At 38.9% G+C, this 19,762-nt stretch overlaps 1 protein-coding gene across 7 annotated transcripts in view; it reads right to left on the reverse strand.

Annotated features, from left to right (window-relative positions):
• Positions 1–19,762, reverse strand: part of caskin1 (CASK interacting protein 1) — a 121,911-nt gene that overhangs the window by 10,889 nt on the left and 91,260 nt on the right. For 3 of the 7 annotated variants that reach the window (XM_071474650.1, XM_071474651.1, XM_071474652.1), the window contains 6 exons: positions 14,231–14,476; positions 10,035–10,139; positions 9,095–9,213; positions 5,793–5,874; positions 5,236–5,345; positions 1,706–1,816 (listed from right to left, as the gene is read on the reverse strand). In XM_071474650.1, the coding sequence (XP_071330751.1) occupies positions 1,706–1,816; positions 5,236–5,345; positions 5,793–5,874; positions 9,095–9,213; positions 10,035–10,139; positions 14,231–14,476 (773 nt within the window). The remainder of the gene's footprint in view (positions 1–1,705; positions 1,817–5,235; positions 5,346–5,792; positions 5,875–9,094; positions 9,214–10,034; positions 10,140–14,230; positions 14,477–19,762) is intronic. The other 4 variants (XM_071474656.1, XM_071474654.1, XM_071474655.1 and 1 more) reach the window with 4 other exon arrangements.

The raw sequence follows: 19,762 nt of genomic DNA on the forward strand, positions 1-19,762 counted from the left end.
ACTTAAAGCTGCATTGGGTCATTTTTGGACCACTAACAGGACCACTCTCACTGAGACCAGCAGTAGCACAACCGTGAGATATAATCAGCTGATTTAATTGTTAACGATAACATTTTACAAACACAGGCCAACTAACACACCCAGCATACACAGAGGAATGTTAGCATTCATTTGGAGGCATTGTCAAATATTTTCTGACTTTTTTTTATCTCTTGTTTTGTCTCCATCAACTCCTCCTGTCCAGGTCTAAATGCATTTTTCTCACCTGCCACACATTTATTTCTGCTGTCTGATATTTGTTCAGGGTAGATATAATAAACTTCATGAAAATTACTAACTAATGTTTTAGATCATGTACAGTAGAGGCCTATATCATATTTATATTATGGAGCTGGTGAGAGCCAAGAGAGTGAACTGAGCACTGTATGTACAGGCTGCTAAAATCTGTTCAGAGGAGCAGAGATCAATGTTGTTACTCAGTGGGTTTGTTTATACGAGTGACCATTTCACATTGGACTGAGGAAATAGAGCTGTTACATTTGAAATTCAAACATTCATTCAAACATGGGAAAAAAATAAATATTCAGACTATTATGACTAAATTTACAGTCTATGAACAAATCAGACCATTTGAAGTTGTTTGGCTTGTGGTCTAGCAGATGGATTTCTTAAAATTCAGCTTCAACCAGCTTGACCTATTGTCACCCTATTCTTGATCTATCAGCAAACTAAGCCAAAAAATGGAGGGCCTCACTGGCAAGCAAGGCTGTGCTGATCAGATACTCATGACTCTGAAGCACTAATATGAAGAAAGGCAGAAAAATTACAGATCAAATTTGTTCAAAGTTGACTTTTTGAAAAAGTGACAGCCTAGCAGGAAAAAATAGATTTCATTATGATGTTTAATTTTACACAAATAACAAAATAAGCTGATTATGCTTTATGCGTTACTTTCACATGGTTTTGCAAGCTAATTTAAGGCTTTCAGGTTACTGAAAATGTATCCTTTTTATAGTTTGTATTTTGCAAAATTTATTTGCTTTCTGGTGACGAGTTAGATGACATGATCGATTCCACTCTCACACCTGCACATTAAATATGAAGCTACTGCCAGAAACCAGGTAGCTTAGCCTAGCATAAAGATTAAGGGGTAAACAGCTAATATTTGTGATGAGCTAAGTTAACTGGCCTCTGGTAATAGCTTCAGATTCACCTTAGAGCCATGAGACTGGTATCTATTTCATCTTTTGCACTATGCATTGATGGCGCTGCTGTTTGAGCCCACACATCCTTTTAAATATTCTGAATTTACTTAATTTACAAGTTAAAAACTACAGAATTAGCATAGGCATTACAACAATATTTTAGTTCATTTCAATGTGCAGTTTTTAGACTGCCTCTTAGTGTAGAAGTGCAGTGATAACATTTACAAAGGTGCCAGGGATCAGAGAGAGATGCTGGTCAATACCAGGTCAAGGGTGAGAGGTGCAAGGTTAAACCAGGGCAGGTTTGACAGGAGGCAGGGAAAGAATAGCTGAGATCAGTTTGGTTGAGTGGTTTAATTGTGCTCAATTTTTCAAGGAAATGATATACATGCATCTTGAAAACATCAAGGACAGCACAAGTCAAAGTTGTTTCCATTGTGGTCCTTGGAGGTGCCTGTGACCTCTCTGGGGTTCAGGGGGTCAGGGTTCAGTTGCCTTACCTCCGGGGTCATTCGGCTAATGGTGGGCAAGTCATACCCAGCACCGAGGAAGTTTGGAGCGTAGACCTGCAGCTGAAAGTCGCTCAGCCATTGGACAACGGCCTCTGAGCTCTACGGGAGAGAAGACAGGGGGCATGCGGTCACTGGCTCCGTGTCTGCTTCTGCAACAGCCACTTTTCCTCAGCAGGGCCAAGTAGGGCCAAACAGAGGCCACAGTATAGTTACAACAGCAAGGGACTGTTTTCGTTGTCAGTATATGCCTTCAGTATATCTCCACCACTGTCACAAAGACTCATGATTATACATTTATGGACAATTATAATGATTCACTGGCATTATATCATCTAGCTCCTAGTAAGGTCATTAAATTAGCCCTGGTTAGTCCTGCTTGGCCATGTAGTGAAAACCAGGCTTAAGTTTGGAAGGAGGAAGCCCCTGCCTCAAGTATCTGGTATGCTCCAGCAAGAGCTGCAGATTAGCACCAGCAAGCTAATCTGCATTTGATGCTTCACAGCTGGAAAGTAAAGACAAAATAGAATTCACGTTGTTTCTCTTGCATGCTTCTGATGGACAGAGGCCAGAAAACACAGTACTCTAAACAAATAAATAAATAAATAACTGATTGCAGAAACATGCACACTCAATGTCAATTACTTACCCACTCACTCTCACTCTCACTGTTTTAGAAAATGTTTTTGTTTGCTTCAAATTGTTGAGCCTGCTAATATCTTTACAAAAACATTACAGGAATAGGGCATCTAATAACAAGGCTTATAAATGAAAATATACCGCCTGTCTTATATAGCTTTTGTTAGCTACTCTTAGCATCTCTTAGCTAACTACCCTTAAGGTTTGCTTGAGATGTGTTCAATCTTAACCTGTTGAACCTAAATGCATAAAGTATTTTCTGTGTGTTTTCTACAGCTGGATTTTCAAAGCCTGGTTGTTGTCTAATGTTAGAATCTGGAGCCAGTTGTGCAGCTGTGCTTTAGTTCACACCCAAATGTTTACAAAATTAAAACACACTGCACAAAACGTGATGCTAAACTGGCTTTAACACCTACTAAGTGCCACGTGTAACTCTTGCCTAGCTAACTGAACCAAGCGACAGAGCTAACATTAGCTTGACTAGTTTAGAGTTAAGAAAGTGGTGTCATTAAATAAAGTAAATATATCTGCTCTGATGCTAATACTAACCCGGTTAGTGTAAACATCAATTTAAATCAAAAAACGCAAATTAATGTCTACATGCACAGTTCTGCTGCTTAAAGGGGCTATTTGTAAGTTGTCTCTTCTGCAGTACGTTGTTTCTCGCCAGGAGTGGGTGGTGGTGGTTGTCGGCTTTGGCCATCATTGTGTTTACAAGACAAGCGGTAATCATACGACCTCTGAGCAGCGCTACAGCTTCAGGGCAGATTGGAGGCTACAGTGACTCGCTATCAGAAAGTGAGGCAACAGGCTGGGGCTAGCTGGTTAGCATGCTAACTTCAGTAGAAGAAAAGATGCAGCCGACAGAGACAAGAGTTAACATTGGCGTTTCTTTCCACCATTGGAGACAGCTGTTGGTGAGTAAAGGAATGAAATTTGATGCTAAACTCACAACGTTTCTTGTAGACTGGTAACTAAACTGTTGTTAATGCTAATGTCAGCTATGTAGCAATAGCAAAACTTACAAATAGCTCATTGAAAACTGCCACAGATAATTTTCTGGCCACTTTTTTAAACTGGAATTGAGTTGTGAACACAACACTGACATATCATCAAATACCCATTTGATAAGGGAAACCTGTTAGCAATCAGTTGCAGATTTACACATCCAGCAGTTACAGAGAGATATTATCATTCATTTGAAGCAAGAACTCTGTTCACCTTGAAAATATTAGTCCAACTCTCCTTTTAACTCAGTTTCAGGGCTCTGCCAACTGCTTTTTAACTTAAGTCTCTACCAGCTAGTCACTAAATTCTCCAGCTAAACAATAAGCTGAAACTTGCTATAAATCTCCATAAACCTGAAGAGAGCTGCAGATTCAGGTGATAATTCTCTGAATTACCAACCAAAAACCAAAAATTCTCTTCTAATTTTTGGTCACATTTTTCATATTTTGTGAAAAATACTTAATATAATATTACTAATATTTTTTGTCCACTTAAAATACTGCAGTTTCCCGTTTACAGTACATAGACTGAACAGCACTACAAATGTTAGTCTACCCATGTTAGCACATTACTGAGGTGTTTACTAAGACATTGTTTTAAGTTTTATTGGTGCATCCTGATTTAATAAATCACGAGTTAGAACTTGAACATAACCTTAAACATATAAACTTAAAGATGATTTGACTGGTGCAACACAATCCTGATCAGATGTAAAGGACCATAAATATATGACCTGGTTAAAATAGTTGATAATTTGCTGCATCGTCCTGCTCTAAACGCTGACGCTGGTGAAAGCATCTCTTTAAACTCCCACATTCCTTCTGTCTCTCTTCTCCTTTTTTCCTCCTTTTCTTCATCTCTTCTCGTGACCCTCATCTTCCTCCACATTGTCCCTCAAAGCCAATTAATGTTCCTTCCCTCCTTTCCTCCTCTTTACCCTGCTGAGGGAGATATTAGGACGCTGGGTACTGAGGAACCAGGACTCCAGCTAACAGATGGCCATGAGAACATGGCTTACATGACAGCACACACACACACACACACACACACACATGCAAGCGTTTCACACACAACCACCAGCGACCACCTGCTATTTAAATATGCTCATTGGTATATCAGGCTTGGAATTATTATACAATGAGACATGAACTTAAATGTGGGTTCCCACACATATACAAACACACACACACACACACACACACACACACACACACATATGCACCCACACTCTACAGTAAATGACAGCTTACTGTACATGGTGTAAGCTCAGATTTCACACTTCCACCCACGCTATGCATACTGCTGGGTACCTGCCAGCACACACACACACACACACACACACACACACACACACACATACACCAATATCTGAACTATTGTTATGCTTGCCTAAGGTGCATCTAGCAACGATCGAATTAGAGACGTTTATCTGAGCAAAAGAAGAGCAATACCGCAATGGAAGAAGAAGAGGAGAAGCTGCAACTAAAAGGAGTGAATAATGATGGATAGCAGGTAATAGATAAGTGAGAGAAGGACAGAAACAGACTCACACACCAAAATCCTCGTTCACGGACTCATACAGGATCAAGCCGGGGATCCTCCACTCACACACTCACCGTGTCATGGCTGCATCCGAACACTCGCAGCACGGACGAGGCCAGTTGCGAGAGAAACCGCTGGGACATCTTGGTGTCTGTTTGTGTCTATATCTATGTGTCTGTGAGTGTGTGTGTTTGTGTGGAAGAGTGTTGTGGTTTAGGTGACTGAGGAGCTACATTCTCGTCATGCTGCAGTTAGATGTTGATAGTGGTGACTTTCTCCTCACTCGTGTGTTTTCAGAGGACTGAATCTGTGGGATTTTGGGACTGTCCTACCTTCCCCTCGCCTGGCCCCTCCCCCTTCCTGGTCGCTGTGGCGTCATAAGGCGGTGCTTCATGGAGTGGACAGCCCGATTGGCTCGATGTGCGAGAGGAGCTGGCAGATCCTGCAGGGAGAAATATCATTGGCCAGGTTCAAGCTGTCGCCCTATCACTGTATACTCAGATCAACAGATGAGTTTACTCATCATCCAACCTGACCTCTACCCTCCTCCACCAACTTACTTCTGGTCAGTCTCTTTTATTGCATAGACATACAACCAATCAACACGCTTTCCAAGATATAACAAACCCTCTTAACCAATCACACCCTTCTACACTTCCTCCTACATCCCGTGCCTTGGCCATCTGTCTGTTAAACCAGCCAAGCTCTGTGTGTCTAATATAATGACATTTTTAAAAGACCAGTGAATTGTGACTCTTGTTTTTCTAGTCCAACTCTTGCTCCCTGGTTTTCATCTTTTCTCTCTATTAAAAAGACATGCCCCCCGCCCCGACCCGTTCTCACTGGTTTCACATCACTTGTAAGTTTGGTCACCGCGACACTGTCCTACCTGGAGGTTGGTCCACAGACTTGGACTGCTCCATTAGATGCTCCTTAGCTTTGGCAGACTGGGACAAGACTGTGGCTAGAAGCTGCAGATACACACACACACACACACACACATACACAGAACACAACACAAACATGCATATTACCAGACATGTAACAACTTACATTTTGTTGCATTACAGTACCAGTAATAGATTTTCTGACCCTTGGGGGGCAGCAAAACAAGCTGTTAACACACTAACACTGTATAAAGTTGATATATTAACATTTACACATCCATCTGGACATCGGGAAAATGAGGTCCAATATTCACTCCATTTTAGCTCTGTTTTTGGTCTCTACCAACTGCTGAGGATAATATCTGTCTCTGTAGCTGCTTACTAGTTGCTAACTTTCAACAGGTGGTGCACAGTGGGTTTATCAGAGTTTTATGATTGAAAACAGTTGCCTCCTACCCGACTGATAAGAGCAGTGACAGTGAAACACAACAGGAAGGTTTTGGGTCAGAAAACAACGAGCTGAAAGAAGCTAAAATGGTCCTGCAGAGTGTGGTGATAATTCTCTGTGGGTTTGTCACAATATGTGATTCCTTTCATATTAATTGTTATTATTTAATCCAGTTAAAATATCTAAAACAGATCTAAAAAAATTGATTAGTGCAGCTTTAACCATCTATTATTGGTGCTTTAAAGTGAGACTATTTAACTTAGGGACAAGCTACACATGATAATCACAGGATAATAATGAACCAAATTTCCCTTAATTTCCAAACATCTGCGTGAGTCATTTGTATTTAAGACGTTGTCATGATGTAACTACACCTCAAAGCAAGCAATAACAAACATGTCTGATTGTGAGGTACTGTATGTTTACTTCTTGTTTTACTTTTGTGATAACTCCATTGAACTGTTTATCTGTGACATACTAAAATGTAGTTTAACGTAGCATAAGTAGAGAAGAGTCATAAAGTCAGCAAACTGACTCATTAATGTGAGTTACACAGCAACATCAATCTAAGTTTGCTAATTTTGATGAATTTCAGTTGTTTTATTTGAGAAAGAATATTGTTATTTCTTCTTTTAAAGGTTACATAGTACGCTTTAACATAACACAAACTCTGGCTGATTATCACAAAATTACTTTAACTAGTTTTAATTTGTTTATTCACCAGTAAATCATAACATGTCATGATGTATTATTGACTTTTTCAATCTGCATGACCAAACTCCATTTCCTGTTCATATATTCACAATAAATCACCTACGGTGGCCCTCAGGGAACATTGATACCTTTACACAAAACTGTACTCTTGGCAGGAAAAAGTAAATTGGTTGGGTACTTTCCTGCCTTCTCATTCAGAAACACAAAATGCCAATTCTATACCCTGAAGGTCTCAGAGTAGATTGATCACTGTAGGTAAGTCTGTGTGGAAAAAAACGTGATGTATGTTTGCCACATTAATCACATTTAAACCTTGGTTCTGAAGCTTCCAGTATGAGTACTGCAATAAAAATCTGACTTGCACTGAAAAGTGAATGAGAGAGACACAGAGAAGACAGATGCGACCCGTCAGTCCCGGCTGCACTGGGTTCCAGTTTTGCTGTGTGGATGTTTTAGCAGTTTTAAAAAGTGCCTCAGTTGCAGTTTCTTAACAGGATACCTGCAGAAAAAGTCTAACATGCAACTGGCTGTTTATATATAAACACCTTGACACACAACACAGTGTGTCTCTGTGGTCCATTAAAAGATGATGTTCTGCTCTGTAACATGTGGCTCCAAAATCTACCACAGGTGGAGATCTGGTGACTGTGAAGGCCACAGCGTATGATTTATATACTCATTATGTCCCAAAAATAACATAATATGTAATCTGCTATTAACCATAGGACAAATAGGAATCTCTTTCAAATAAGTGAACCATTAAAATGAAGTACATATTCATCCATTATTCATTATGGTGAAAGAAGTATTCAGATCCATTATTTAAAGGCTCTGGAAACGTATTTTCTCAATCAGATTCTCACTGTGAGTGATGGGGTCCCACATCAACGCTACATTTTCTGCCAAAGTCAAAACAATTTTGATAATTTCATCAGACACGTCTATATATATATTTTTTTTTTCGTAGTCTTTTCATTAATTTGAAGTGGACTCACATTTAAATCAAAATGTGATGACAATGCATTGCTTGGTTTCATTGTCAGGTCACTGGCAATCAAATCTGAGCAACCTACACAATCCTGATGAAGTAGAATACCTGAGATTTGAGTGTTAAACAATTGATAAATAAGATATGAGAAAGAATTTTTCTTTTTTTCCCCAAACTTTAACTTTGTTGTTTCCCCTGTTAGTCATGGATATGTAATGCTACAGTAAAATTCCTCAAGTCCTCAGGGGTTTCCTGTAAAAGTGCCAGTACATTAATCTAAATATAATCCGATACAAGTAAAGGTCCAGCAAAAATCCTACACAAGGAATAGTACAGAAGCTCTGTACAATCATCAAAATGTACTCAAAGTATTGAAAGTAAAATCAACCAGTTTCTTTTTTTAGTTCATACGCCAAAATGTTGGGAACTACTGGTTTTATCTTAAACAATATGTTGGATTTCATAAATTTTAAATTTGTTTTCTAATCTCAAAAGTAAAAGTAACAACAACTGTCAAATAAAATCTACAATATTTTAACTCTGAAATGTAGAAGTGTTGAAGTAAAAGGTAGATTAACATGCAATATAAATACTCATATACAGTAGTATACCTGAAAATTTAGTACAGAAGATGTGTAATTGTACTTAAACAGTTTTCGCCACAGTGATTCATTTATTATTAGACACAAACATACTAGACATGAAAAACAAGACTGTTGCAAATTCACTTGATCTGCTGTGCTGTGACTAAAGATTTAGTGGCACCGTTAATTAAGATTAAGATTAAGATTTAGATCAAATTAATTTAAAAAGAAATTAAATAATAAAAATTAATAATAAAAATTAAAATCAAAATGAATGAACGAACAGATAAACACCAGTTTTACAGTGTTTTCTTCCTTGGAAATTAATAGGTAACTACAGAACTGTGAGAGAAACCATTACATCTTTTTTAGCGGCTGCTTTTGTCATTTAAACCCTGCAGCTAATTTTTCTTTTTGGCTATTTCTGTTTTCTTTTAATTGTGATTAATATCCAGTTCTTTGAAATATTAAATAAATACTGGCTGTAGTGACTATACAAATATTGGTTTGTTTGTATGAATCTGTGTGTTAGCATATGTGTGTGTGTGTGGGTGTGTGTGTGTGTCGTACCTTAACCCCCTCGGCCTGTGCATGGAGGATGTGTGCGGCACTGCCGGCACTCTGACCGCTGCCTGATGACCTCACACTCGTGACACTGCCAGAACTACCCACGCTGCTGCGGTCTCCACCTGCAACACACACACGCACACACACACACATACAAACATGCATTCACACGCGCATGCAACCGCCCAAACATTATGTATAGATTTTATGCATACAAATGCAGACATGCAACACACAGATGGATGCATACAGTCACACACACACACACACACACACACAGAGACACACACACACACACACACATTGAGTGGTTTAGCTGAAATCCAAAGCAACGTGGTAACAGGTGTGACTCTCCATTGAAATGCACTGGGCAGCATGTGGCTGGGTGGACAGGATGGACAGACAGACAGACAGATGACTGTCGGACGACTGAAGGACAAACACAGAAGTGGAGTAAACAAGACACACCTTTTTGCTTTTGCACACACACACACACACACTTTTCTCTCACTCTTTCTCTCTCTCTCCTTTCTTTCTGGGGTTTTCTTGTTCTCACATAAAAACGTCTCCATACATCCAGTTGAAAAGAGACACACACACACACTCACACACACAAACACACACTCACAGACTGTAGACTGATGCAGATGGCTGCAGTCCTACACATGAGGTCACTGGGTTCAACTAAGCTTTAGATGGAGGTATAACCAGGACATGGGAGACTGTCAGGAGCAGGTCAAAGAGTATCTGAAAGCCTTCAAACAACATCATCATTGAGATCAAAGAAATTGACGGATGGACTCTGATCTTCGGGACACAGACATTTGAAAGTTAGTGCCAGTCAGAAAAGCCTTTGTTTGAACGGATGTCAGATACTATTTGACCCCTGGTCAGAGCTCAAGGAGCTAGGGGTTGAGGGCTCAGCGCAGCGCGGCTTAGTTACCTGCCACGGGCTTGCGCAGTACCCAGATCTCTTCGTTGGAGCCTCCATGGGGCCCGCTGGACGGGGTGGGAGAGCTGTGAGGACTTGCCTCTGAGCCGCGACAACCTTCAACACAGAACACCACTGTTAGCTGCTAGTGACCCTAAACTAGCCTAAGGAAGCATCACTATCTTTTTACTAACAACAGCAGCAACAATGAATTTTGTTCTTTTTTAAAAATCTTCGCCGTTAGGGGGCAGCGGAAAAAGCTATGAAATCTAACACTGACATATTACCACCTATAAAGTTCATATGGTAAATGTGTTAGCATGACAGTTGCTCATTTACACATCCATTTGGCATGGTGCAAAATTAGCGTTTAGAGTTCTATCTCTGGCCACCTGATGAATTTAAGTCTAATGTTCACTCTTTTTACCACTGTTAGCTCTGTGAGGAAAATCTGGTCTTTTAGCAGCTAATGCTTCGCTGTGTTTACTAGCTAGTTGCTAACTTTGTCTGTCTACCATTTGCTAACAGTTGCCTTCTGCTGCTGGAATAGTGATAAGACCAAAACACTAAAATTGCAGCCATAAAACCAAAATTAGCTAAAGAGGCTAAAAAGCTCTGTAGAGCTGAGGGGAAGTCTCAGGGGAAAAGTCTAGTGACAGGTCTCTGGAGGTTTGTCACATTACAAATCATCATTTGATTCATTGTTCATAAAAACATTGATTAGTGTAGCTTTAATGTTAGCCTAAAGCTATCATGTATCCATAAACCCGACTTTGATGTAACTATTTTTACAGTATTTTGTATTTGGAATTAGTTTGTCACATGGTCAATCTAATATAAAGTTACTATATTTTGAAATGAGATTTATATCAGTTTTACCCTACATAGCATCTAAAATCAATTAAAATGTGAACTACACCAGACGTTTATACTTCAACTGTCAAACATATGTACAGTGTTTGTCCCTCACAAATACACTTAACAACTACCAGACTTCACTAACAACTGACAGGGTGGTTGACTTTTGCAGATTTAGTTATCGGAAAGTAACCAACTGAAATTACTGGAAAATATTGTTATTCTTCCAGGTGCAAGGGGAAAAACGACAGTCATAATGGCTCTGACTGATCTAACCGATGCAAACTCCTTGATACAAAAAATCAGTTGTCATAGACAAACTGGCTGCCTTATTTTATGTGGTGTGTCCCCAACTTGATAGTTTTATAAAGTTATGGGTTAAGTGGGGTTAATTAAATTAATTCCAAACTTATCAAGACAAGAATTACAGAGGGGCCAGTAGGAGAGCAGGGTGATGGGGTAAAGGCGGATAAGGAAGGCTTTAAAAGGCATGTTTAAGTTTCAAACTCACTCACACACCACACTTTCATTCTCAAACACACACACACACACACACACACACACACACACACAAACACAGAAAAAATACAGCATATATATAGATATATGACAACATTTATATACCCATAGTACATAAATAAATCCATAACATGAATATCTGTGTATATACACATATATGCTATAATGTACATACACATACATATATAATGCATCAGTAGGTGTGTGATTATATATGTAAGCCTTGTCAGAATGGGGCTGCTGTAGTGCATTTGGAGAGGGTCATAAACCATTATAACCATCGTAATAAGGGGTTATAAATGGTTTATATGTGTGAACAACAGTGCTCTAGAGAAACGCACATAAAAAATTCCTCTTGCTTTCACGTGATGTCACAGCTCCTTCTTGTGGCCATTTTGCTTCCCTCCAAGTGACCTCGGACAAACGACTGATCTCAGTCTGCTTTATAAGACTATGAATCCTCTCTGATTTGCCAGAAAGCTCAGCGCTTGACTCGTTTGAGGCATTTTATTTTCAGGCACTGGGTGCTGCATTTGTGTGGTTGGACTTATGTATGTATGTGTAATACAAAATTTGCTTAAAGGAGACAAAATGGTGCACAGTGAAGGTTCCCATGTGCAGAGTAGAAAGTACAGAGTTACAGAGTCAGTGAACACCTTACCTGCAAAACATCCTGGGTGACATTTTCTAACAATGTATTTAATCCTCTTACATAACACTTGACATTTTCCACTTTATAACTTGCTAATTTTTGCATGTAATACATAATTTCAGCATGTATTTCTAATATCCTGTGAAAAGGACTGGCTATACAAAAGCTAAAGGCTGTTTAGGATAAATTACATTTATTCCAGATGCAGTATTTATTGATTTGTAGGTAGACAGAAAATATCACCCATTAATGTCAGAAAAGCCTCTCATTTAAAAGGAACATCTCCAACTAAACCTCTGAGAAACGTCCAGCTTTTCCAGAAAACAAATTCATATTTCTACTTGACAAATTTAGCTGAGATTCAATGGCATTGTCAAATCGTGTTAAATTTTGTTTCAGCACATTTATGACAGTTCCAGACTCCAAAGCCTGGTACAGACACTTAATTTTTTTTACTTAAGTATTCCCAAATTCCACAACCACACATACACTCCCTTTCTCTCCCTCTCTCACACAGACACACACATTGAGGGTATAAGTGCAAGGTGAATAAAAGTGGTGCTAAAATGATAATATGTGACAAAAACACACAGGACAAGGACAGAACAGAAAACACGCCATCTGGTCAGAAAAGTGTGTATGGGGCATGTGTGTATAATAAACTAGCAGGGTGGTCCGAGGGGCTGGGACAGTGGTAATATGCAGGGGAAAAAGAAAGGAACAAAGAGGAAGGAAGGAAGGAAGGAAGGTAAAAAAAAGAACAGTAAAAAATAAGGAAACAAGACATTTAACTGAAGCACAAACCAACTCAGGTGAACAGAGGTCTGTGGTAAAATGGTGAATTTTTCTGTTCTTCCTCACTTGCGAAGAATAATTCTCAAAAATTCCTCTGTGGGATGGATCAAAACCACATCCTTAAATCTCTGTATCACCCCTGAACCACACCACTGCGGTACATTACTCAATCGTCTCTCTCTTATAAAGCTGTTTTCTTACTGACAGAGATGCTCAAGCAGAGACCAAACCTACATGAGAAAGGCATGACTTTGCTTTGTTTACATACAGACATGTCTTAATTCAGACCCAGCACTAAACACATGCTTTTGTGGATGACTTTGTTCCCATTAAGAGCTAATTAACACGGGACTCATGGAAGCATTGATTAGCCCTGAACTGAAGAAACTGGCATGACTGGCAGATTCCATTCAATGAAAACTATTATTTAGAGAGGTAATTATAAAATGGAAATACATTCATGCAGCGTCAGAACATAAATAATATCAAAATTATAACTTCAATGCACCATTTACACTAGTGCAAATAAAACCAAAAGCATTACAGACAATTACAGTCTGATCAGGAAGTGACTAAATAGTTTTCTGGTTCTTTAATGTCACTTCTTCTCTATGTTGTTACTTCACAATTGTTATTTCTGTCAGCTCTATACCTGCAACATCTACATCATATCTGTCCATGCTGGGAGAGGAATCCCTCCTCTGTTGCTCTCCCTGAGTATTCACCCTTTTTTTTATATTTAATGTTTTTTTCCTTATCTGAAGTCAAACTCTCAGTATAGAGACTTTACGTATGTAAAGTCCTTTGAGGCAAATTTGCGATTTTGGGCTACTTAATCTGGATTTCATCAATGCCTTGTAATGGGAAGTGCATATGGGGCCTTAGTCTTCCATTTATGCATATCAGGGATTTTAAAACAAAGGTTTATCTAAGTGGCCTTTTTAATGAGATTTAATGTATTAGTGCCATGATCAAGAAACAGTACTCTGTAATATTTGATCTCGTTTTATCTTTCCTCACATATGTCCTTAATGTGAGCTACAGTAATGATACCAGAAATAACAAGTCACCTAAACACTTCAGACTTCTCTCTAAAATGTGACTCTGGCTCTCAGTGATGGAGATGACAACAGCAACAACATAAAAACAAAAGTTATACAATATGAGCAACACATAAAATTACATAAATAATGATCCATAACAGAAAACTTTAATGGATGCCTCCAACATTTAAAACACCAATTTGAATCTTACATGACCAATATAAATTTTATCCTGGGACATACTTAATAAAAGCAGGAGAGGAAAGCATCCCTTGAAGTTTTAACAATAATAATAATAATAATAATAATAATAATAATAATAATGAAAAGGGGGCGTGTACCTGGGGCAGTGGGTGTGTCTCCCTGTGGAGTTGTCACGGGCGACCTGTTATAGCCAAAGGAAGTGAAAAGTGGAAGCAGTGGCTGATGGGAATGTGGTGGAGGAGGAGGCGGTGGAGGCAGGATATGGATCTGATGGAACGTGGTGTCGTTGCCGTTGACTACCGCGTTGGCAGGGGCAACCGTCGCCGGGGGAACCAGCGGTATCTTTTGAAACTGTTGAGTGCAAATGACTGTGCTGGCCAAACCTAGATAACACCCACCGTGACGACACACCGAAAAACACACACACAACCAGCCAACAGTGAACCAGCGCCACGTAACAAACAAACAACAAAACAGAGAATTACACATAAGAAAAGGGGGAAAAAACAAAATTAAAAACAAAGGCTGAAGTTACAAAATCAAACAAAGAAATCAAAGGTAGTGAAGGACGCGGCTGATGTTGAAGGTGGGATGGATGGATGATAGAAGGAAATGACGAACAAATATGGGCGTCGTTGAAATGAAGTATAGTGAAAAGGGGAGTGATGGATGGTAAAACTGGACATGGTCTTAGGGGCTGATAATCAAGAGTGACCTTTTTACGATTAACATGTTTGAATCTTCTAGTCTTATTTTGTGAAAGAGAAAGTGGACCCAGTGAATATATTCTACATATTACATGTTAATACAACAATACACACATCTAACAGTAACGTGTGTACAGCGTGTGATTCAACTTGTCACATATCCAGTGGTATAGGCTCATAAAAAGCCTTGCTAAGCTATTTACAGATTTAAAAGTGCATTCTCCCAGTATTTTAATGCTGCTGGTAGAGAGATTAGCATTAGCTAGGTTGTTAAACTCAGCAATCTGCACAAATGTAGTTCATTCATATCAATATGTCTTCTGAAAGAACATTTTAGCATTGTGACTTGTTTTACAAATTTTTCAGAAAGACAGATGAAAGAAATGTTGACTGAGAGAGTTACAGAAGCTATAGTGGAACAATCCAGTCCAGACATGACGCTAGCCAGTTGTATAACTAACCAGTCAGTTATACTCCGTTCCTAGCTCAGAGTCGAGGGTTGCTAAGCTAGCCAGCTTTAGTGTTGACAGGTTAAGCTCAGCTACATTAACCTTTTGAGCTCACAGTTTCAGTCTAGACCTGCTCTACAAGTGCCGTGAGATTATTTCTATCATGGTTTGACACTATAAAAATAAAATTGACTTGACTTGAAACTTGCCACACCAAACAATAATACATTGTGACAATGCCGCTGTGTCGTCTGTGCAATATTGTGCTCAGCTGCAACGTTTTCTCAGACCTCAGATATGCTGCAACAAGAGATACAACACTTTGTAAATAAACCACAGGCTGTAAGCTAGTTCAGGCAATCAACTCGTGTCCAACACTACCCTCACTACACTTTCACATTACTTGACATTTATCCAATGTACCCTTTTGATAATAGCAGTGTACTTAAGATGTCAATGCCCTGCTCTCTTCCTCTGCTGCCATAAAGCCCAGCTGAGAGCTATCTGTCACTTGCTGCTGCTGCGGCTGTATTGTCATCACTCCCCACTCCCTGCTGCGCTGAGCATAGAGCTTCGTTTTAAGGAGTGACGAGGTCAGAAACTAGATACAGAACATCAAAGCTGTGCATATTCTACATTTATATATATATATATATATATATATATATATATATATATATATATATATATATATAATAATCAATTACATTTGGGTTGGCTGACTGAACTTTCATCATATTTATCCCAATTATAGATCAAGTTACTTGCCTAACACTGATGGTGCGTTACACTTACTGCATGTGTGACAGAAACTAGGCAATATGGTGGAAGTCCTTTATCTTTTAGACCAGTGGTTCTCAACCTGTGGGCCAGGGCCCAACGGTTGGCCACAAAGGTATTGCAAGTCGACTGACAAATTGTCTGCAAAACAATTTTGGTGAAAAGAAATAATAATAATAATGTTTTTAAAATGTCTTAGAGTAAAAATGTTTTAAAACTCCTTTCATTGTTTTTTTTTTTTCTTATATTAAGGCCTGTCACTGTGATAAGCAAATGATAGGAACTTTAAATACTGTTGTTGCTATCTGTGTGAATGCATGCTAAAATATTATATCCATGGCAAAAAGTGGAGCATTAAACTGGGTAGCTGGTTAGTAAGAGTAAAGAAAGTCAAGAGACAGACAGTGAATCAACAAGTGATCTCTCCTGGTCAACAAAGGAAATATTGAGCTTCCCCTGCTTTCAGTTCGATCCTGAATATTCAATCATCATCATTAAAATAAAAGGAGCTCTGAGAATTATTATGTAGTATTTGGCCTCCATAATGTTACTGGATCGGATATGGGCTGCCAACATTTTTGAGATTTTGAGATTTCATGTTAGAAAGAACTTCACCCGTCGCCAACAAGTGGAATATTGGCTATTAGCTATTAGTAACTATTAGCATGTCCAGTTCGGTGCAAAGATCATCAGCCCGAATTCTCCACTGAAAAATATTTATAACTAGATTTATATATATCTTTATAGCTATAGCTAGGACCTAGCCTACTTAGCTGCAGAAACAGATACTTGCCTAGATTAACTATCCACACACAATCTGTTCAGTTCCAACAGTCAAGTTTTGTAGTTTATGTGTTTAAATGAGGTTCAGCCAGTATATTATACTGTGTTTCCACTTTGAGTGTGATGGTTGCTAACAGTGCATTTTGCTTTGTTTTTTTTGTTTCTTTTTTTTGTTGTTTTTTTTTTTGCTATTCTCTCTCTATATATTTTGGTCAGTAAAATCATTATGTAGCATCCCTGCTTGAGGAAAACGAAAGAGGAAATGAGAAGTACAGCACATGTAGACGAGACAGACTGGGGAGGAATGGTCAGAAAGAATAATAATTAAAAATTGATGAAAAACAGCTGTGTAAATGAAACCTCGCTACAACAGCTGCTGTAGCCCCAAGTGTGTGTGCTGATGTACCCTGGCAGTGATTAGTCAGTGCGCCCCAGCTGTTTTTTGTACTGTATCCACAGCTGCTTTATAAAAATGTACTGTATGTTAGGACAGATACAGCCATGATGGCATTTCTCTAAACCATGGAGTAGGTTTCATGGTGATAAATGGACTGATACAGGATTTACAAAAGAGAAAATGATGACAAGGATAATGTTGAAGACGGAGGTGAGTGAGAAATCTGTGATCACAGGGGATGAAGCAGACAATCACAAAGAGACAGAGACTGAGACAACCGGACATATTACAACAGAGGGACGGACAATCAGAACAACCAGACCTACAGACAGACACCAATAGACAGTTAAAAACATCTGAGCCTCTTTGTGGCGATGCAGTGATGGGATGGATGTGAATGTGTCCTGTGCGTCTCATCAAAGAGATTAATAGCTCACTGTGTTGATCTAAGACCGAGGAAGGTGGTTAAAGTTTTGAGACTTTGACACTGGCTGATCAGTTTGCCTGTTAAGTAATGAAACACAGAGATGACACCAAATTTATATCTGTATTCCTGGCAGGTCTTTGATTTTATTAGCATTCATCTCATTTTAAGTTTTATATATATTTATATATATTTGTTTTTTTTTTTTATTATTTTATTATTATTATTTTTTTTTTTACTAAGAGTAAGATGAAAAGACTGATACAACTCTAATGTTTTTATGGTAATATGATGCTAGTGCCAGCAGCCAGTGAGGTTAGTTTCTCAAAGGGGAAACAGTTAGTCTGACTTTTTTCACATTTTCATATTTACGTTTTTGTACGGGGTCAACCAAGTTAGATCTAAAATATTAACCCCTGATCTTTAGAGGTGCTTTTTGGCAGATTTTGTTACCTTTTGATCAAGACCTATTTTACTGAAGATTTTCATATATATGTATAGATTTTCATATGCATCATACAAAGCATATGTTGATCCAGTGTAATCCCAAGTATCTGCCCACCCACCCACCAGACCTGCACCACTGATTTAAAATCTGTCTTTTTACACGAATGCCAAAGAAGAGAAACTGAAATATTATGGAGTTACATTCTCTGCTTATATCTTCTCTACTAATGTCCGGAATGGCTGCTCAGAGCAGACGCTTGGAGAGATTTATCTTATCTTCTGTAGCTTGAGATCTTACATATCCTCTTTGATCCAGTGAGAATGCACAGGGGAGGTGAAGGTCTGTCCATCTGGACAGTATGGCCAACAAAATGCAGAGGAGTGCGAACTGAATGTTGCATTTATGATTGCTTAGTTGCACACCCTGTGGTGCAACACCAAATAAAGCAATAAGAGGGGAAGGATCCAATGGTTCCTTTGGTATTTTAGAGAGAGTATTAAAAAATTGACTGCCAGAACTGGTGCAGTCTTGGACATGTCCAGAGAACGTGTTATAGGCTTGCAGCACTTTGCTTGCATCTGTCACATTTAGAGTCTAACTCTGGTCTAATTTTAGACAATCTGAGGAGTCATTTAGTTTATTCCCCTAGCAGGAAAGCAAATTAGCATTTGCCAAATTGTCAAACTATTCTGTTTATCCATGGAAATAAACTTAAAGCCTGGATTTACTTATATTTGCCTGCTATCCTTCAGCAGGTGATGCTAAGTGGCAGCACTGAGAACTGAAACACATGATCAAGCGGGGGCATGTGGATGATTTTGGTGTCTGTGTTCTCATTACCTAACAGATACATCCATATATTCATCAGGCCAAACTCCTAAAAGCTCTGTGTTTTCATTACAGTTACAGTTAAAGGAGCTATTTGTAAGATTTGCTATTGCTACATAGCCAATGTTAGCATTAACAGCTGTTTACTTACTAGTCTAGAAGATATGTTGCGATATGTCAGCATCAAACTTCATTCCTTTACTCAACAAGAGTTGTCTGCATAGGTGGATAGCAACACCAATGTTTACTCTTGTTGTGCTTCTATTTCTGTCACTTCTTTTCTTCTTCTGAAGTTAGCATGCTAACCACTGTCTTGTCACTTTCCAATACCCAGAAATTGTAGCATCTGGTCTGCCCTAAAGAAGCAGCGCTGCTCAGAGGACGTATTACTCTTGTCTTGTAAACAATGGCTGAAGCTTAGCAAGACTGGTAAGTAAACAGTAAACGCTAATGCTGGCTATGTAGCAATGGTAAAACTTACAAAAAGCTGCTTTAAAAACTCTGGTGGACACGAAGTTAAAATTCCCAAACATTAGTCCTGGATTACACCATCAGTAACGCAGGGATGACGGCTGGGTGTTTGGTACGACTTTGCTCCTGGCAGACTCACGAACATCTTCCCTCCCACTGTGTGAGACGACAGTGTGTGAGATTAAATTCTCTGATATGGTTTTTATTCTAGCCTGTATCCATCCATCTTAATATATCTGGAGATTCAAACATGGGATGTGTGAGCGAGGCCAGACCATTATTCATTCACTTAGTTTCACTCTTCTTTCGTGTCTTCTTCTTTTTCTATCTTCCTCCAAGTGCTTCTTCTGTGTTTTATCCAAATATGTGTGATATATTCCCA

The sequence above is a fragment of the Trachinotus anak genome, unplaced genomic scaffold (genome assembly GCF_046630095.1).
Source record: "Trachinotus anak isolate AG129_WGS33_773 ecotype Australia unplaced genomic scaffold, CSIRO_AGI_Tana_v1 ptg000003l, whole genome shotgun sequence".
Lineage (NCBI taxonomy): Eukaryota > Metazoa > Chordata > Actinopteri > Carangiformes > Carangidae > Trachinotus > Trachinotus anak.